Source organism: Panthera uncia, chromosome D2 (genome assembly GCF_023721935.1).
Source record: "Panthera uncia isolate 11264 chromosome D2, Puncia_PCG_1.0, whole genome shotgun sequence".
Classification (NCBI taxonomy): Eukaryota; Metazoa; Chordata; class Mammalia; order Carnivora; family Felidae; genus Panthera; species Panthera uncia.
The window spans coordinates 51,203,531-51,225,103 of NC_064818.1; the positions used below are offsets into that span (position 1 = coordinate 51,203,531).

General features: G+C 36.7%; 1 protein-coding gene across 9 annotated transcripts in view; it reads left to right on the forward strand.

Moving 5' to 3' along the window:
- The window catches only part of EXOC6 (exocyst complex component 6), a 302,754-nt gene that overhangs the window by 112,436 nt on the left and 168,745 nt on the right, over positions 1-21,573 (forward strand). For 7 of the 9 annotated variants that reach the window (XR_007460940.1, XM_049646393.1, XM_049646388.1 and 4 more), the window contains 4 exons: positions 12,709-12,880; positions 14,371-14,418; positions 14,508-14,598; positions 17,498-17,543. Coding sequence is in view for 8 of the 9 variants with exons in the window: in XM_049646393.1 (XP_049502350.1) it covers positions 12,709-12,880; positions 14,371-14,418; positions 14,508-14,598; positions 17,498-17,543 (357 nt within the window). In the remaining variant the exon portion in view is untranslated. Of the gene's footprint in view, positions 1-4,279; positions 4,375-12,708; positions 12,881-14,370; positions 14,419-14,507; positions 14,599-17,497; positions 17,544-21,573 lie in introns of those variants that run through there. The other 2 variants (XM_049646389.1, XM_049646392.1) reach the window with 2 other exon arrangements.

Genomic DNA, 21,573 nt, shown 5'->3' on the forward strand with positions numbered 1-21,573 from the left:
GAATCCCAAACAGGCTCCACACTGCCAGCATGGAGCCGAATGTGGGGCTCGAGCACACAAACTGTGCGATCATGACCTAAGCTGAAATCTAGAGTTGGACGCTTAACCAACTGAGGCACCCAGGCGCCTACCCCAGAGCCTATCTGTACTCTTAATCATTATGTTTTGCCTTCTAATTTAGAATATCAGATAATTAAAGATGTAGTGTAAAAGCTGTATTAAATTTTAACTTAAAAGTAAATGGAAAGGTTTACATTAAGATTTGGAACACTAAGGAATATGACCAGGGCTGTACTCAGGGAGGGAAGGTACTGTATTTTAAACTTGTGCTAGGTCAGAGGAGGCTCAGATACTGAAATTAACTCACAAAAAAAGTGATGTAGGTCGCTTATTCCTCTGCAGCTCCCAGATAGATACAGGGCTGTGGTAACTTTAAGGGGCTGCTTGATGCAAGCAAAATCCCTGACCTTATATCTTCTCCATACCTTTTTTCAGTTTTAAATGATGGAAAAAACAAAATACCACCAACTTTGCCTACCTACCCCTTTCATTCCTATACTTTCATTCATTCCTGTGGTAAAAAGAACATAAATCAGGTTTGCTTTTAGGCCTGTCTTACTAGAAGGGCTGGTTCTTTTCAGTTTGGTAGACCAGGCCTAATAGAATCTGTGTACAACAGTGTGTTTTTTTGCTTTCATGTCTGAATGTGAAGGCAGGCAACTAGTTTTTGTGTGGTTTCTGAGAGTGTGTGTATGTATTGTTGATGCCTGGGTATGGCCAACCTTATTATAAAGGAGCTTAATTTTGACAGACTAAGTTAATAGAGGCATTGTCATGATTGATAATAAGAAAGGTACTCTGGGAATGAGCAATGAATATTTAACTGACAGATTTAAGGTAAATAATTTCAGTAATCGGATGGTGATTTGTGTGCAGTGAGCTGCTTTTACCTTTTTTGTACAATAGTTTCCAACACTTCTTATAAGTCCAAGACTTGGGTTGTATACCTGGCTCTGGCCTAAAAAGTAGGGACATGGTGTTGAGCAAATCCTTTAACTTCTCAAAATTTCTGTTCCTTCATCTGTGAGATAGAAATAAAACCCTGTCTACTTCCCAAGGGTTCTTGGAATCAAATGCAATGATGTACTGTGCAAAATGGCTTTGTAGATTGCAAAACACTAATACAAAGGTAAAAGCTTATTTTTATTTATTTATTTATTTATTTATTTATTTATTTCTGTTACTTACATTCTGTTTTTGAGTGGACACAGAATTGTTTTTCTCAACTTACTGTTTTTCTGCAAAGCTGTGACTTTCTCTGTACAGCAGTGGATTGTATGGTCAGGATCAATGTGAATTTGGATCAGCCTTATATCAGGGTAACCATGTTTCTGTTTTCCTCCATACTACTTACGAATTACACTTACTTGGCAATTTTTTTTTGTCTTTTGAAAAACACATTATAAAAATCAAATTAATACTAGTTAGTATATATTTATTTTTTAAATGCATAGTTCTGAATGCTTTCTTCCAAAGTTCAAATTAAATACATCTGGCTTTCATTTTTAATATATTGTACATTTTAGTAAAGGTCTTGTTTTTACTGTTACTTTTTATTTAAAAATGTTTATTTTAAGAGAGTGAGAGTGTGTAAGCGTGTTAGAGTGTGTAAGCGTGTTCATGAGCGAGGACGGAGGCGAGGGGGGGCAAAGAGAGAGGAGAGAGAGAATCCCAAGCAGACTCCCTGCTGTCAGCACAGAGCCCAATGCAGGGTTTGATCCTAGGAACAGTGAGATCATGACCTGAGCCAAAATTAAAAGAGTTGGATGCTTAACTGACTGAGCCACTCAGGTGCCCCAAGTTCTTGTTTTTACTTCGGATATGTTTATGTTGGTATCTTTTCTAGGACCTCCAAAAATTATTATGAGCCTAGAATTGCCAGAGAATTTTTATGGTGTTTATGGTTCATTTCTGCTTTTTTAACCATTACATTAAAGCAGTAGATATCAGGATAAAGCAGCTTCAAAAAAGAGGAAATGTTATTTTGATTTCATAGTTTTTATTTGTTAATTAGGTTGAATATGCGATTCACACCATACTTTGATGCAATAGTCAAAAAAAATATTTGGATTTTTACTTTTTGGTGAAGGGTGCCCTCTAGTGAGCCTGTTCTTTTTATTAAGGTTTGCAGTTTGCATCATTTTGGCACTTGTGAACTGAATATAGAAATAGAAGACACCTTTAGTTCTCAAGGAGATTGGAAGATGAAATATACACTAAATAATTAGAAAATAAATTTTTTGTGTTACACAAATAAAAGGTACAAATAAATGAAAGATGAATTTTTTTTTTAATGTTCATTTATTTTTGAGACAGAGACAGAGCATGAACAGGGGAGGGTCAGAGAGAGAGGGAGACACAGAATCTGAAGCAGGCTCCAGGCTCCGAGCTGTCAGCACAGAGCCCGACGTGGGGCTTGAACCCACAGACCATGAGATCATGACCTGAGCCGAAGTCGGAAGCTCAACCGACTGAGCCACCCAGGTGCTCCGAAAGATGAATTTTTAAAAAGATAGTGATATACAAATAAATAGAAGTTAAAGAGTTGTTTCTGCACTTGATTTTCAGTTTCTATTGCTTACAGTCAGTACTTAATAAATATTGAGTATTGTTGGAAAGAATACTCCTTTGTCTTTTATCCAGGTGTTACTGTCTTGGAGCTATTTCATTTCTTATTTGCTCCTGGATTACAGGGTGTCAGGGAAAGTTAATGAGAATGTTGTTATTCATGCTTGATATATTTGATAAAATGGTTGGGAAAATGTTAGAGGAGTACTAGGTATGATAATTTTATATTGACTGCTTTTTTTCTTTCTATTTTATATTGCTACGTAGAATTATGTATATTTTTTCAAAGATTCATAGGAAAGTCTGCCAATGTCCAATATTTTAATGGTAGTCACTTTAGGGGAATATCTTCACATTATTCTGTGTAGGGCTTTGCTCTGTTCTTTTGTGGTTGTGCACCAGCATATCCATGCTATTGGAGAACACAGGATTCTGAGATAGAGAAAAGCCATTTTTATTTTGTCTAGGAAAGGAACTGTGGTGCTCCAGTAAACATAGGTAGGTTAGAGAAATTGGATTGGGTATATTGAGATTTTATCAATTTTTTAAAAAATATAAACATTTTATTAAAAGTTAAAAAGTCATTTCTCAGCAAATAAATACAGGTATCCCCTGCTCTTTGAAAGTTTGTGTTTCATCAGTTCACTTTTTTTTTTAATTTTTTTTTTTAATGTTTATTTATTTTTGAGACAGAGAGAGACAGAGCATGAATGGGGGAGGGGCAGAGAGAGAGGGAGACACAGAATCGGAAGCAGGCTCCAGGCTCTGAGCCATCAGCCCAGAGCTCACGAACCGAACCGTGAGATCGTGACCTGAGCTGAAGTCGGACGCTCAACCGACTGAGCCACCCAAGCGCCCCATCAGTTCACTTTTATAAAAGACCTAAATAAGTACCGATTTCCACTAACTGAAAGAAATCCAAAGAAGATTTTTGCTTTTTAGGAAAAAGGCAAAAAGTGAAAATTGTGTTCAGCAGCATAAGCATCAAAAGTGGCAATGTCAGGTTCTTTTCTGGGGACCTGTACTCAGTGTCAAGCCACCATAGCTCTGAACTGTGTGAGCATGTGTGTTTTATCTTGATTTATTTTGTGCATCTGTTAACAAGATGTTTCCTAAAGTATATCAGAAAAGCCTAAGAGAGGTTATTTTGTGCGTCTGGGAATGCTAAAAAAATTTTCCATAGAAATTAGGAGTAATGGCTTCTTCACTTTATACCATTCCTGTTTCATGGGAGCTCTCTACTTTCCAATAGTAGGAGAAACATGTGCATTTTATTCTTTTTAATTATTGTGATGGCTTTTTTTTTACAGTGAAAATATAGTGAAAGAAAAAGGTACCAAAAATGGTATGAGGATATTATGTGCCTTTTGGCAAAAAATATCCTGGTATGTTACCAGTAATAAGAAAGCCCTTGTTCACGTAATATCTTAAGAATGTTGTTTTGTCAGAAAGAAGGAGGTTTTCCTTAAAAAAAGGAAAGAAAAGAAACCTTGAATATGATTAATAAATAATATAGCATCTGTCCAAAAACTCGAAGTAGCCCGAGTTCCTCCATTAAGACATTTTATTTGGTAACATTAATTTTTAAAGAGCCAATTTTAACATTTTAATGATATTTTGGTTTTTCTTGTATCTATTTTATTACCACTAGGTGGAGCCCTGTGCATACAATTCAAGAAGGCATTTCTGAAAGCTGATTTACTTGTTTAAAAGCCATAAACCTGATACATCAGATGATCAAATAATGTATGATAACTCATATTTCAACATTTTGCTTTGGTGTGGAAGATTAGATATAATGAAGATAGAAAATGTGTACTTAAAAGAATTTTTAAGCTATGCTTTTTTAAGACCTACATTATTTTTATGCATTCCTACTTGCTAAAATTAAAATATGTAAATTAAAATCTTTAGTGTATCATGGTCCATCTTTATCTTCACATGAAGTTTTTAAATCATCTCTTCTTTTAAAATTGATTTTACATTGCATTTTGGCCTGATTAGCATTACATTTTGGTAGAAATAAGATTTTATTGTGCTGAGCTTTTGGAAGGGAAGACTGAACTCTCTTACCCTGAAGTTATTATATGTACACTTGACCCTTGAACAATGTGTGGGTTAAGGGCACTGACCCCCTGTGCAGTTGGAAATCTGCATATAACTTTTGACTCCCCAAAGATTTAACTACTAATAACCTACTGTTGACCAGAAGCCTTAATACCATAAACGGTCAATTAACACATATTTTATATGTTTATAGATAGTGCATTCTTGCAATCATGTAAGCTAGAGAAAAGAAAATGTTATTAAGAAAATTGTAAGGAAGAGAAAATACATTTTCAGTACCATACTGTATTGAAGAAAATTTGTAAGTGTACCTGCTCAGTTCACATCCTTGTTGTTCAAGTTTCCTCTGTATATGGAGCACTAATTTACAAGCTTAGTGGATGTGGGATGGTGGAAAATTTACCAACTTTTTGATGTTCACTCTTCCTGGTTCTGCCATATATCTGTGTGTATTTATTTATAGGATTTGAATTAGGCCTGCAGTAGACATTATAGCATTCTGAGGGACATTTTGAAAGAAGAAAAATTATTTTCATTAAAATTGTATATTGCTTGAAAGTTAGATCAGTAATATATCTGCACATTAATAATTAGATGGATAAAACTGTTAACCAATTTAGGATTCAAAGAGTGAATACACTGCATGGCATTTCCTTTCTTATCCTGCAAATTAAAATTTCAAAGAGTAATGATTGTCATTTAGAGACAAAAAAATAGACTTTTCAGAGTCTCTGCCTAAGGTTAGATGAGTATGGGGCCCTTAGATTTCTCTACTTCATATTTTGCTCCTCTTTATTTTGTTGCATTTGTAATTTAATACTGCCTAACAATTAGCTATGCCTCAGTTCTCATCCTTTTTTTCTGTCCATTGGATGATTTCACCTGATGGGTGCAACAGTGCACATCAGGGATTCCCTATTGAGTCATTCTCAATTGTTGATCTTCAAAGGTGATCTGGTTAGTTGCTATGCTCGTAACTTCTCTGCATTTCATGCTGCTTATCACCCATTTCTGATCGGAGAGTCTGTATGACATAATGGTTAAGAGCACTGATTTGGAGTCAGGTAGACTTGGGGTTAAATCTTGGCTCTACTACTGTGTGACTTTGGACCTAAAGTCTTAATCTTCCCAAACTACATTTGTAAATGGGGATGCTAATAGAATCTATGTTGTAAAGCTGTAGTGGATATAATGAGGTAATGCATGCAAAGTACTTAATAGTAAATCTTGGTTGTTAACTGTTTTTCGATGTTTACCACATTAAGCCAGAAGCAATAGATATATGACTCCTCTTTAGTCAGTTTAGTCACTGTGGGGAATTGTTGATAGGGAGTGCACACCTTTTTTTGCTTTCTGTATCCTTCCTCCACCGTCTCTCCAAATTATCTCTATAATTAAACGTAGGCTTCTTCAGAGAAAAGATGGATAATTCCTACTATGCCTCTGGTGTCAAGAAATACTTGGGAGAGGTATTGTTTCTGGTTTCTTCCTTTTTCCAGGGATCTTATACATACCCACCCTTTCTCCCTTCCTGTTTCTCTCTATTCACCCAGCTATTTATTGTTGGCTTTATTAGCAAATTATCAGACTAGTTATTTCGAATATAATTTTTCATCAGAGTGGGTAGAGGGTTAAATCAACTACATGTATTGATTAATTCCATTTTGAGTGCTTGCGTTTGGCTTTTAGATTTGTGCTGCATCTACGAAGTTAAGAAAGTCAGAACTAGGAACTTTCTAGGGTCGTTTTTAAGGCCAAATTCTGTCTAATCATGAATTGTGGATTCTGGCACTTGCTTGAACTGTCAGTGCTTTTAAAAAAATGCATTTTATTCCTGTGATTTAGAACGTTTCCTCATCTCTGCTTCTTTATTCCTGTGCGTTCTGTTCAGGATGATCTCATTGGTGTAGATTATGGGTGATGTGTGGTTATATCAGCTTGGACTGCAGCTTGTATTTATGTCTGTAACAGCAAGTGGTTATCAGTGGTGTAACAGTCAAGAGAGACTAAGACTTAGTTATAGGTGGATCATTCACAGTACTGATTCCTTTATGTTATTTTTATTTCCTTTATTGGGGCTTACAGTTCTAACAGCAGAAGGCATGGAATGTAAATAGTTCACCCATTTCAGGCTTTGGTTTTCTATTAATGGTGGGTGGGTATTGCGTATGTTCTGATGTACTTTGTAGAGAAAGAGTCATTCACCTGTGATGCTATAATAGATGCACTGGCAGTGTCCTGAATTACTATAAGACGGGAGTGGTTTTGCTTTAAAATCCTGGAGAATAAATTAGAAAGATATACTAGAAGATGGGCTTTAAGAACTTTCTAGAATAAAATAGACTTCTGGAAAATAACTTTTTTTCTTTCTGTTTATATGTTATTACTGTTTTTTAAAAGGCAGCTTTAAGTTTGTTTATTTTGAGAGAGGGAGGGAGGGGCAGAGAGAGAGAAACCCAAACGGGCTCCACATTCTCAGTGTGGAGCCCAATGCAGGGCTCGAACTCACGAACTGCGAGATCATGACCTAAGCCGAAATCAAGAGTCGGATGCTTAACTGACTGAGCCACCCAGGCACCCCTGTTATTACTATTTTTAAAAGAGGTAATAATATTGCCCTTTGCACTCACAAACAGAGTCAAATCCTCTTTGGAGAGACATTGTAGTAGGGTTGTTCTAAAATATCTCTTAGATTTTTGGTACAGTGCTACAGCTGTAACAGGAAAAAAAAAAAGAGAGGACAGTTGTTTTGGTATGTTTGTTTACTACCTGGTATTTTAAGAGTCAGATAAATTTCAAACTTTTATTCAAATAGGTAAAAAAAAATTAGAAATGAGTATATATATTACTTTAATAAAGTGTTCAAAGTTATGAAATACAAATTTGTTTATAGCACACCAATATCAGGTTAACTTTCTCTTGCATGTGGTTTTTCCTGTGGAGTAATGTTTGTTTAAGAATTCTTATTAATTATATGTATTAATTATAGGAAAAGCACAAGGGAAGCAAAAAAGTATCCTGGGAATTGTAGTATTGCCTCAGTCCCTTACTAATAACTAGCAAATGAGCAAGCCATTTGCCAGTTCTTTTTTTTTTTTTTTTCTTTTTGAGAGAGAGTGAGCAAGGGAGGTGCAGAGAAGGAGGGGACAAAGGACAAAGGATCCAAAGCAGGTTCTGTGCTGATAGTTGTCGAACCCACAGACTGTGAGATCACGACCTGAGTCACCCAGGCACCCCACCATTTGCCATTTCTATGCCTACTCCCTCACTTGTGAAAAGGAGGCAATATTTTCTCTGGTGCTGTATAAGAAATAAAACATTGGATATAAAAAATACAGAAGGCCCCATGCAGATGTCAAGTATTAGTGGTAGTCAGCTCCTTTAGTATGGGGTAGCTATATTTGATATTGCAACCAGTACCTATTCAACAGCCAGTTCACTCTTTAATAAGGATTTGGTTATTTTTTATGTGCATATTATGCTAGTAGCCAGTGTATATATTGAGCACTTACCATATGTCAGTTACTGCTAAGAATCTTTCATGTGTTTACTAATTTAATCCTTATAACTCTCTGATGTAGCTACTATTTTTCATCCCTATTTTATTGTTGAGAAAGTTGCGATTTAGAGAAGGGGCTTTTCTGACATAGAACAGTTAGTCAGTGTCCGTTCTGATTCCATCTGTCTCCATCCATTTATCCATCGAGTTATTCATCAATTATTTATTAAGCATCTGCTATGTGATAAGTATTATTTATTCTAGTGCTGAGCATTCATTGGGGAACAAAACAGACAAAAAGCTCTTCCGTCATACAACTTACATTCCAGTGGGCAAAGGCAAAATAAATAAAAGTATGCAATTGAGCATATATTCGAGTATAGTGGTAAGAGTGATACAGTGATAAAGTAAACTACTTTGTTTCAGAAAACAGAAAAAAGTAAAGCAGGGAAGGGAATTTTGTGTGTGTGTGTTTATAATGTAGATATTGTAGCCAGAAAGGGCCTCATCAGGAAGGGGATAAAAAAAAACCCTGAAATTGGTAAGGGAGGCATCCCACATGTGAGAAGTGTGATCCAGGTAAAGGAAATAGTGTGTGTGTAAAGCATAGGACAGGAATGTGCTTGGTGTGTTGCAGGAACTACAGGGAGGCCAGTGTTGCTGGCACAGAATAAAGTGGAGAGTAAGTATTAGGAAGTGAGGTCAGTGAGATAACATGGGGCAAAATTATATAGCGATTTATGGGCTATTATAAGAGAAATAGGGTTTTGAGCAGAAGGGAGATACGGGATCTGATTTATATTTTAATGGCATCATTCTGTCTACTGTGTTGTAAACAGACTGAAGGGGACCAAGGGTGAAATCAAGGAGACTGATTGCAGAAGCAGTTGGCAGAATTCTAGGCAAGACATAATGGTGGCTTAGTCCATGATGGCACCAGTAAAGGTTGTGAGATGTGGTTGGATTTGCTGGATTGTTTTGGCAGTGAGGGTGAGAGAATGCAAACAGTCAGGGGTGATTTCAAGGCTTTTTGCCAGAGCAACTAGAAGAGTGAGGTTTACTGAGATGGAGGAAGACCGTGGGAGGAGCAGGTTTTGAGGAAGAAGGTAGGGATTCATTTTGAACATATTTGAGGTGCTTATCACATACCCAGGTGGAGAAATATATGAGTTTGAAGTTTAGGGGAGAGGTTGGGGCTAGAATCATACATTTGGGAGGTGTCCATTTGTTTATGGAATAATAAGCTCCAAATCTGGATGAGATTGAGAGAATAGTATAGGTAGAAAAGAGAAGATGTCCAAGATTAGAGCCTAGTTCTAGCTCAGGTCTTAAAGGCTCAATTTTTTTTTTTTTTTTAATGTTTATTTCTTGGAGAGAGAGAATGAGTGGGGGAAGGGCAGAGAGAGAGGGAGACAGAATCTGAAGCAGGCTCCAGGCTCAGGCTGACAGCACAGAGCCTGACATGGGGCTCGAACCCACAAACTGCGAGATCATGACCCGAGCTGAAGTTGGACACTCAACCAGATGAGCCACCCAGGTGCCCCAAGGCTCAAATTCTTGATAATAGCTATCCAATATTGCTGTCTCTAGTATTATTAATAGATACTCATTAAAATCCTATAACATGGAGGCTGCCCCTCAGGAAGCTTTTGGATGATACGAAGAAATAAAATATAGGACATATATTTGAAAGGCTTAAATTACAGTAAAAGGATAATATATAATTACATGTCACAATGAGTGGAAAGGACTGTAAATTTACCTATTCTGCAGATGAAGAGATTACTTGGCATGGAAATGATTGACGAAGGTCTGTTGGAGGAAATGAGAATTGAACTAAATCTCAAATAATGAGGAACAGATTGGGGGGCACAGATTGGGAGGTCCCCAAGACTACTCTGAAGTTCAGTAATTTAGAAGGAGGACTCACAGAATTTAGAAAGCTTCTATATTCACAGTTGCTGTTTGTTACAGCAAAAGAAACATTAAAATTAACATCAGGAAGAGGCACATAAGTCAGGGTCTAGGAGAGTTTTAAGTGGGGGCTCCCCATTGTCCTTTCCCAGTGGTCATATAGACACCCCTTAACTTCTCCCAGCAATGATGTGTGGCAGTAGTCATGGAATATTGCTGGCCAGGGAAGCTCACTTAAGCTGTGGTGTCCAGGGTTTTTCCTAGGGTTTGGTCACATACACATGACACACTGCTGTGAGTTGTTTACCCTTAATCTATGGACTCTCCAGAGCTGATATGATGTGGCCCCAAGGTCCCCATCCACTGTAAGTCACATTGTAAATCACATTGCTAGCTTAAGATTATTTGGCATTGCCCAAGACCCTCAAGTAAACAAAGACAACTATCAGGACATCCCAGAGATTTACCTCCCAGGAGCTGGGGACAAGGGCCAAACCTTTCTTTGGGTAAGGTTAATTTTTTCTGCATGGTGGTTGGCTGGGAGGGTGGTGCCCTCTATGTGGAGAAAGCATGAGCTGAGATACAGTAGGAATGTGTACACCATGTTTAGAGAACATCGTGGTGACTGCAATATGGCCTTGTACTTGAGAATATGAACTCTGGAGACATAGTGCCAGGATTTATATCCCAGCTGCCCTTTGCTAGCTGTGGAATTTATGGCAGTTATATAATCTATAACATCAGTAAAGCAAGGGTAGTAACAACACCTTCTTTATAGGCTTGTTGTGAGGAATTACTGTACAAAGTACTTAGAGTATGTCCTGACATAGTAAATGCTGTAGAAATCAGGAGTTTGTTCATCATTAATGATGAAATTCATCATCATGTCCTTAATCATTTACTCAGTGATTCTTTTTTGAGCACTAGTATGTTAAAGACTCATGTTCTGAGCCTCAGGCCTTGAGTTCTAGATACCTAGGCAGTTTCCAGGTATCTACAGGGTTTGTGACTGATTTAATATTAACATGTTCAAAAAGAAATTAAATAATTTTTCGCACAAATGATTTTTACTATTGGCAGTACTATTAACTCAGTTTTGTTTTAAAATTATCTGGGGCGCCTGGGTGGCGCAGTCAGTTAAGCGTCCGACTTCAGCCAGGTCACGATCTCACGGTCCGTGAGTTCGAGCCCCGTGTCAGGCTCTGGGCTGATGGCTCGGAGCCTGGAGCCTGTTTCCGATTCTGTGTCTCCCTCTCTCTCTGCCCCTCCCCCGTTCATGCTCTGTCTCTCTGTGTCCCAAAAAAAAAAAAAAAAAAAAAACCTTTAAAAAAAAAAAATTAAAAAAAAAAAAAAAGATTATCAGCTGTTGCAGGGCGCCTGAATGGCTCAGTAGTTGAAGCGTTTGACTTCGGCTCAGGCTATTATGATATCACAGTTTGTGAGTTTAGCCCCACATCAGGCTCTCTGCTGTCAGCACAGAGCTCACTTCAGATCCTCTGTCCCCCATCTCTCTCTGCCCCTCACCTACTCCGGCTCTCTTTCTCTCTCTCAAAAATAAGTAAACATTAAAAAAAAAGATTATCAGCTGTTGCTATGAAGTTAAAACTTGTATTTAACTGGCAGTCAGTCAAATAACTTAATTTGGAGAGAAGTGCTGAACCATAGTTACATTAAGTGGAATTCATTGTGATACTTCTGCATCTGTTCTGTGGCTTCAGCTGTTACTTGAAGGCATGCTATGTCATCTGGCCTGTGGTATCCATGATAGAAATGATATCTTTCTAAAGAAGGGCTTTATCATAATACGCTGCCGCTTGAGGGCTTGCACTTGTAGAATTGCATTCCCTTCTCCTGTGCCATGTTTTGTTTTGTTTTGTTTTGTTTTTAAATCAGTCCTGATTATCCTTTTTTTCCTTCTCTTTGGACCATGAAAAGCTTCAGGCTAGTGACTTTGGGAGCAGGACTTTGTGAAGAGACCTTTACATGGGAGAAGTAATTTACATGTAAGAGATAGGAAGGTATTTTTTAGGTATGTTATAGGCTTACTTTAAACATTTAACTTATGCTCCAAAGTAACTGTAATGTAATATTGCTACTATAGCAAATTATTATTAATAGCTTTAATTGTATGTTTAAAAGTCATATTCATGGGGTGCCTGGGTGGCTCAGCTGGTTAAGCGTCTTGACTTTTGATCTTGACTCAGTTGTCAAGATCTCACAGTTTGAGAGTTCAAGCCCCACGTTGGGACTTGAACGTGAGACAGTCTCACAGTTCATGAGTTCAAGGCCCATGTTGGGCTCTGTGTTGACAGCACGGAGCCTGCTTGGGATTTTTTCTCTCCCTATCTCTGCCTTCCCCCCTCTCAAAATAAATAAATGAGTAAAACTTTAAAAATGTTAAAAAAAAAAAAGTCATGTTCACAGGCTTAAATCTGGATATCAGAATTAAGCAATTCTTGAAATGTATGAATATCACCTTAATATACTGATTACAAAGCAAAAAACCAAAATATATTAGCTGTTTCAAAGAATGGGCTAATAAAGAATAAATTTTGGTGAACTGGGAAGTTAATGTTAGCTTTCTTTTTGTATACATTTAGGTCTGTTTATGATGACCAACCAAATGCACACAAGAAGTTTATGGAAAAGTTAGATGCTTGTATCCGTAATCATGACAAGGAAATTGAAAAGATGTGTAATTTTCATCATCAGGGTTTTGTAGATGCTATTACAGAACTCCTTAAAGTAAGGACTGATGCAGAAAAACTGAAGGTAAGAAATGTTTTAAAATTCTCTTAACCTTTGGGGTGCCTGGGTGGCTCAGTTGGTTAAGCATCCGACTCTTGGTTTCAGCTTAGGCATGATGAGTCCCACATGGGGCTCCATGCTGCCAGTGTGGAGCCTGAGTGGGATTCTCTGTCTTCCCTTTCTCTCGCTCCTTCCCTGCTTGTGCGCCCGCGTTCTCTCCTAAAATAAATAAATAAACTTAAAATAAAAGAAACTTATTTAAAAAAAATTCTCTTTACCTTTGCTGTCATTAAATTACTGAAGTATTAGTTTGTAGTGCATATGTACAAATAATTATTAAATGTACTATTTTCAAGAAGTGAGTTAGTGTGTATATTTGGGAATGCTCTTTATGCTCTATTAACATAGTTGTCATGCTAATGACAGGAGTAATCTCTTTTTTGTAAAGCAAGTAATGCATTGACTTAACAGGATTTCTTTCCATGCAGGGAAATGAACGAAAAGAATTCATACAGTGAAAGACCTCATTTGCAGTTTTAGAATTTTAAAAAGACAATTAGTACAATAATGATAAAAACTATCCTCTAAAAACCTTTAAAAACTTACTATAAGTGATTATGTTCTCAAAATTATTTAATAATATTGAAACTTAGTTTAATAGCAAAGCATAATTTTCTTAAAGAAAGTTGGTGTGCATTTTCTGCCACAGAGCAAAAACGTTATTTATTAAATGAGACCTGGATTTGTTTAGCCAGAATTCAAAATATTTAGTTCTAAGAATTGTGCTATTTATCTTTCTTTACATTTGGAGAATTTAGCAGATAAAATGACCCTGGTTCACCAAAGGTTATGATTAAAAAACCATTATATAAAGGATATTCAGATAACAAGAGACCAAATACAGCATCAATGAGGTCACTGAGCATCTTTGTTCAGAAATTAATGAGATTTTTAATAAACTAGAATGTGCTTCCTTACGATGATGACCTAATGAGTCACTTAATATGTGGGAAAATTTGAAGTTGAGCTTTGTCTGCACCTGCAGCATTAAAATGTTGCTGTGGATTGAGATTTCCGTGTTTGATGTTAATCAACCACCCAGTGTTTGCATTCAGCAAAGTATGAATGTTTAATTACCATAAAATGCAATCACCATTTCCTACAGACAATGAATGGCACATAGACCTCATTGAAGTTATCAAAAAGGGACCAGTGGTCAATTGGGTCAGTGATTTGAATTGTTTGACAGACTTAGAGAAGCAAGTAAAGTTCAAAAATCTAGATTAAATTTGAGAAGTTTGCCACAGAATCTGTTAAAAAGAACTGTCATAAGTAATTGAAGTTAACAAAAGCCCTTTTCAATCAAAAGTTCAAGTTCAAGCTGTAGAGTTAATTTGAATTTGCATTTCTTTGTTCTAAGTTTCTCATGAAGCATGATCTAATTACAAGGGTGAGCAGTTATATCAGGGAAGTTTTATGCATATTTGTCTAACTAAGGTGAAATTATTTTTAAGGTACAAGTTACTGATACCAACCGAAAATTTCAAGATGCTGGAAAGGAGGTGAGAATATGATGTATTTCTTGTATGCTCAATTTGTGGATGCAGTTTAACTGTTTGCTTAAAAATATGAACATTTCTTCTTTTCTAAGGTGATAGTCCAGACTGAAGATATTATTCGATGTAGAATTCAGCAGAGGAATATTACAACAGTAGTAGAAAAATTGCAGTTATGTCTTCCAGGTGAGTTAAACTTGTCTACAGTGTAATGCTTGGCTTGGTAAAATTATAATCTAAGGATAGTGTTTGGTCATTATTCATTATGGGAATTACAGATTATTTGGTGATTGCCCCCAAAAGCTCATGGTTATCTTCCTTGCCCATTTTAGCCCTTGAATTTTCATGGTCTTCTTATCTTATAAAGTCCCTGTTTGATGATCTGTCACATCTGGTTCCTAGAAAAACCTGCACCTCTCCCTCTCCCATTTCCTCCCGCCTAGTTTGTCCTTTGTCCCTCACCCCCCTCCCACTGCTTTTTTGTTTTTCCTCAGAATACTTTCCCATGGAGGAGAGTGTCTTTTCATTACGTTTCCTTGCCTTTTCCTAATTTGCCTCATTTTTTATAACTAGTTTTCCATTGTTTTCTGTTTGTCATTTAAACAGGTTGGTGTTGCTTTGCTCACAGTCTCATTTTGCTGATAAAATAAGCAAACATCCAAAAGTGCTAGGTCTTCTCACTTCTTTGGTCTTGCCTTTACTCCTATGTTTTGGAAAGACTGACTTTTTAGGTTTCTGAGTTTTTGATCTCTCTGTTACAGCTCCGATATTACTGGGACATCAAATAAATTCTGAAGAAACTAACCAGTATTTTCTTTCCCCTGATGTATCCTGTTCAGACAAAAGGAAGCATGTGTATGTCCTCTTTTCTTCATATAGTAAACTGAATCCATCTTAGTGTCCCATCTTCTAAACTTATTTTTTTTTAGGAAAGAACCTGAACCTTTATCCTGGAGAATAGAATGAGATGCTTTGTGTGATATTTATATAATATAAAATTACCTTTGAACACAAATTATATGTTAAAACTGTCAGATTTTATTTTATTAAACAATTTTTTTAATGTCTATTTTTGAGAGAGAGAGAGAAAGTGTGAGTGGGGGAGGGGCAGAGAGAGAGGGAGACACAGAATCTGAAACAGGCTCCAGGCTCTGAGCTGTCAGCACAGAGCCCGATGTGGGGCTTGAACTCAAGAACCGCGGGATCATGACCTGAGCCAAAGTCGGATGCTTAACCGACTGAACCACACAGGCACCCAAAAACTGTCAGATCTTATTAGCTAAAAAACATTGTTTTCTGACTTTGTGAGATTAACTTTTCTTTTTTTTTTAGAATCACTGAAATTCTACTCAGTTTAATCTTGGATGCTTGCACACTAACTTTGAGTAAATAAAATGTCTGCTTATTATGTTCAGTTTCAGGATTGAGAATGTACTTCCTTCTAGTAATGTTTAATAATATGTCTTTGCCACCATCAGATACAGTGAAGTAGCCATGAAGACAGTCTCTAAGTTTGATTGCTTTGTCCCTAAATGGTAATAAGCCTAAAAATTTGGGTACTGATAGAATGAGAAAGCTGAATTGGGCTTATTCCCCTATGCAGCTATTTGGAATAGAAAAATAAAGGGAAGTAGACATTAGACTTTTGTTACTGCTACTGTTTTTGCTTTCAAGGCTGGGCAGGTGATCTGAGTTTATGTAAACATTGTGTTCCTAATAGCCACATTGAGAACTACCTCCTTTCCTCTATTAGCCTTTTATCTAATTATCCAGTCGTAAATACTTTTTTGTGTCAGCCATTATGGTAGATATTGGAAGTATAAATTTGAAAATGAGACATTCCCAGCCCTGAAGAGTCCTACAGTCTAATGTGAATAAAGACAAATAAGCTATTAATTATTGTACAATTGCTTAACTCCTCCTTGGATTAGGAGTATGAGAGGGTATAAGAAGTCATAGGGTAAACAATGTATTTTCCTGGTACATTAGTTTTACTTGATTATTTTTGAGGAGAGTATTATTTTTATATGGAAATAATATAAGATAGATAAGAAAGTTGCAGGAGTTGTTGAGGTAAAACAGGAGACTTCAAAGAAAGTTTATACTTGTAGCAGCAGTTTTAGGCTTTTTCCCAGGTTATGTGTTCACTGTAATGCTTTGGTTGGAAAATATGAGAAATACTTGCTTGCAATATAGGGGCTGTGATAGAGATACACATAGGGACCACAGGGTTGAGGTGGTTCACTGTTGCCACCATCGCAGTATTACGGATTTCAGATAAATGAACAATGTCTTCTATGAACTTGAAGACCCCTGGGAAGTAGCCAAAATAGAAAATCTGGGAAAAAAGTATTCTGTCTTTCTGGTCTGTGAAAATGTGAGCTGGCTTGATGAGTCAATAATAACTTACTCACTTTATACTTTGAAATTCTACTAAGGATAAATGGTAATCTGCATAGTTGCATTAAAACCTTTTTTGGTGGCAAAGCTGAATGCTTCTTGCTGAAGCTTATAACAACTTTTATTGACTAATTGCATTTCTGAGTCCATAATAGAAATGGTAAAACAAAGTTGCTTTGTTATGTTTATTTATGATTTTATTATAATTCACTCTCTGCTGTACACTTTTGAGGGTTTTTTTCTATGTCAATTTGGTGTAAAATTTTGCTTAATGAGCTATAACACGCTTGTGTTTAGTATATGAATATTATTTGAGATATTGAATCAAAATTAATCTCAATCAGCTTTGTTTCCTAACTAAAGTCCAAACTTCTAATTCCACCGCAGAGAAGATATATAAGTTTCTGAATATGATAATTATCAGTTGGTTAAAGCCTCAGTTATAGGTGTCTGCATATGGAAGTATTCCAAATTCCAGATAATGTGTATAAATAATGTAATGTTCAATATACATAGACATTAAAATGTCTTTTATTTATTTGAAGTATAACATTTTATTTGAAAATATAAGCCTGAATTAAAGTACAGAGAAAAGTGATGAATTTATAATAGGTTCTTCCCTTTAATTTTTTCATCTCAACTTTTTTTTATTTTGAAAGCTAAAATAAGTTATTTTTTAATGCAGTGCTGGAAATGTACAGTAAGCTAAAAGAACAGATGAGTGCAAAACGGTGAGTTGTTTCTTTCTTATTTTTCATAGGAATCTTCTTTTTCTATTAAAGAAAGCATGGATAAACTTAGTATAAATTATAGTGAGTCATGTGAAGTTTTGCTCTCTACCTTTATTCCTTTTCATGCAATTTGCCCGTCAGGATCATTTAATAAAACAATTCTTAGCCACTGATTTGTGGATCCTTGTCCTTTATAAGTGAAATCAAAGATTGATAATATTGATGAAGGACAAACAGACAACTGAACAGGAGTGAAAAAATATTGATTAGCTTCTGTGTTAACATTGCATACAATCAAAAGCTAAGTGTGTTGTGGGATCACAATGGAAGCAGTGTAGGTAGTTATATTTTGACAGTGTAGGCCAGTCATGTTCTGTATTATAACAAAAAATGAATACATGACATATGAAAATAATTTGCAGTACTTTATTGATTACCATAGAATCATTAGATGTAATAATGTTTAAAATGTTTTAAAGATGAGCAATTTTAAAGTAACAGAAAAATCAGAATAAATGAGAATATTCCACATTTAGAATAGGGAAGTAGTGATTTCCTCTTAGTTTATTAATAACTGCTTAATTATCACAGTACATTATATACAAATCTATACTTAAAGATCTGTGTATATCCTGCTTTATAGTACTAGACATTGAATTTTATTGGCCTTTACCAATTGATACTAATTAGTAGAATTATTTTTTTCATTCTTAATACGTGAACCGTAAATTATCCTGAAAGTGTTTTGTTTTATATATATAATGAATATATTTTCTTTTTCTATCTGAGTTGTATGTCTTCACATTTTAAAGATCCAGGTAATAGTTCTGTGTATTTGTTGCAGAAAAACAGATATCATCTTCCCTACTTCCATTCATCATTCCTCCTTGCTAGGGGCAAAACCTTTGACCTCTTTTAAGGGATTATTTTGATATTTACATTTATGCCTTTAAATAACTAACTTCTATTGTTTCTTCACTGTTTTCCAATTTAGGGCATTATATATTTTTTCAATAACATAATCTAATATTAAACAAATTTTTTTAATGTTTAGTTATTTTTGAGAGAGAGAGGGCTAGAGACAGAGCACGAGCAGGGGAGGGGCAGAGAGAGAGGGAGACACGGAATCTGAAGCAGGCTCCAGGCTCTGAGCTGTCAGCACAGAGCCCGATGCGGGGCTCGAACTCACGAGCTGTGAGATCATGACCTGAGTTAAAGTAGGGCACTTAACCAACTGAGCCACCCAGGCACCCCCATAATCTAATATTTATATTCAGTTACCCCCCCCCCCCCCCCCCCCCCCCAGATATCTTATATTTTCTTTCCTTTCCTGAAACATTGGTTGGTATGTACTTTTTTGTCCCTTTAACCTGCAACAGTCTTCCTACTTTGTTTTTCCCGAAAGGGTCCAGGTTAGTTGTCTTGTAGACCAAGCCATTTTGGATTTGTTTATTTTCTCACGATTAGATTCAGATGAAATATTTTTGGTATGAGTATGACATAAATGATATTGTGTACCTCTTACTCTATGAGATCAGAAGGTGTATACTGTTAGATTGTCTCTAGGTTATGCTAAATTGGATCATTTGGTTAAGAGGATGACTACAGATCACTTGAAAGGTATCTTTTCTCTTTGCATTTACTAAGTAATCTGTGGGGTGATATTTTGAGTCCTATTTCCTTAACAACCTTTCACCCACTAGTTTTAGGATTCTTGCTTTAATCAGTTATTATATTGGGATTACAAAATGGTGATGTTTTATAATTCTGTCATTCCAAAATGGTGATTTTTTTAAATAATTTTATCATTCTTTTGACATTTATTAGCTATTTTTCTTAATATAAAGAAGCTTTTCTTTTTTTTTAGCTCTTCCTTTTTATTTCCCTTTACTTTTTTTTTCCTTTTTCTGATTATCACTATGGACTCATGGATTTTTTTAAAAAAATAAATGTATTGAGACACCTGGGTGGTTCAGTTGGTTGAGCGTCTGACTTCGGCTCAGGTCACAATCTCGGAGTTTGGGAGTTCGAGTCCTGTATCGGGCTCACTGCTGTCATTGCACAGCCCACTTTGGATCCTCTGTCCCCCTCTCTCTCTGCCCCTCCCCTGCTCATGCTTGCTTGCTCTCTCTGTCTCTCAAACATAAGTAAACCTTAAAAAAGAAAATAAATAGTTATAATCTTTTCTTTTTTTTATGTTCAAATTTGTCCCATATTTGGCTAGGGGAACCCCTCAGGCCAATTTCTGTGTCCTCATTTGTCTTTGAATACTTTCTTGTTTATCACACATGTTCCAAGCTCACATTTTCCTTTTCTTGCCCTAGACCTAGAATAGCCATTTTCCAAGATACCCTAGTTCCTTGTTTTTTTTCCTAATGTTTATTTATTTTTGAGAGAGAGACAGAGTATGAGTGGGGGAGGGGCAGAGAGAGACGGGAGACACAGAATTCCAAGCAGGCTGAGCTGTCAGTACAGAGCCCAACTTGGGGCTTGAACCCACGAACCGTGAGATCATGACCTGAGCCGAAGTTGGATGCTTAACCGACTCAGCCACCCAGGTGCCCCTAAGGTACCCTAGTTCCTTTTAGTAAAGAAATGTATTTAGAAACAGATCTGCTTGCTAGGTGGGCTTATTACCCCCCCCTCCCCCAGACACACACCTCTCATGCCCTCTAGCTTCCAGGGTTGTCGTTGAAAAGTTTGAAGCCATTCTGATTTCTTTAGTTTGTGATCTGTTTTTTTTCTCTTTTAGAATAATCTTCTCGGGGTGCCTGGGTGGCTTGGTCTGTTGGGCAGCCAACTACAGCTCAGGTCATGATCTCGCGGTCTGTGAGTTCGAGCCCCGCGTCGGGCTCTGTGCTGACAGCTCAGAGCCTGGAGCCTGCTTCTGATTCTGTGACTCCCTCTCTCTCTGCCCCTTTTCTGCTTGCTCTCTGTCTCTCTCTCAAAAGTAATAAACATTAGGGGCGCCTGGGTGGCGCAGTCGGTTAAGCGTCCGACTTCAGCCAGGTCACGATCTCGCGGTCTGTGAGTTCGAGCCCCGCGTCAGGCTCTGGGCTGATGGCTCGGAGCCTGGAGCCTGTTTCCGATTCTGTGTCTCCCTCTCTCTCTGCCCCTCCCCTGTTCATGCTCTGTCTCTCTCTGTCCCAAAAATAAATAAAAAACGTTGAAAAAAAAATTAAAAAAAAAAAAAAAGTAATAAACATTAAAAAAAATAGAATAATCTTCTCTTCTGTGGTCTGCAGTTTCCTGATGATGTGCTTTGATGTGGGTCTGTTTACTTCCATTGTGCTGGGTACTTGGTGAACCTGTCTGGAATTTAACCTGGAAACTGTTCTTTGATCTGATAATGTCTTTAAGTTCTAGGACATTTTCTTGAATTATTTTTGCCTGTTTTCTTTTTTTAAATTTTTTTGAATGTTTATTCATTTTGAGATAGAGAGGTACAGTGCAAGTGGGGGAGGGGCAGAGAGAGAGGGAGACACAGAATCCAAAGCAGGCTCCAGGTTCTGAACTGTCAGCACAAAACCTGATGTGGGGCTTGAACCCACAAACCGTGACATCATGACCCGAGCTGAAGTTGGACACTTAACCCACTGAGCCACCCGGGCACCCCTGTCTTTCTGTTTTCTTGATTCTAGAACAGATAGTGATGTTTAGTCTTCTAGATTGGCCCTCTTATTTTCTTTACTCTTCTTTAACAATTTTTTTTGACTCTCTACTCAGTTTCTAGGATATTTCTTCATTTTTATTTCCTAAAAAATAATGCTGATTTTATTTCATTTCTGCTCTCTGATTTTTAATTTCTAAGAACTGTGTTTTGATCTCCAAATATTTCTTTGTACTTTTTCTTTTTTTCTTTCTTTCTTTCTTTCTTTCTTTCTTTCTTTCTTTCTTTCTTTCTTTCATAACCTGTTATTGATTCATTGCTAACAGTATTTTGTCTTACCTCTGAGATTTTAGATCTATTATTTATATCTCTCCTTGCATATAGTCTGTTTCCACAGAGTACCTCCACCACCCCCCCCCC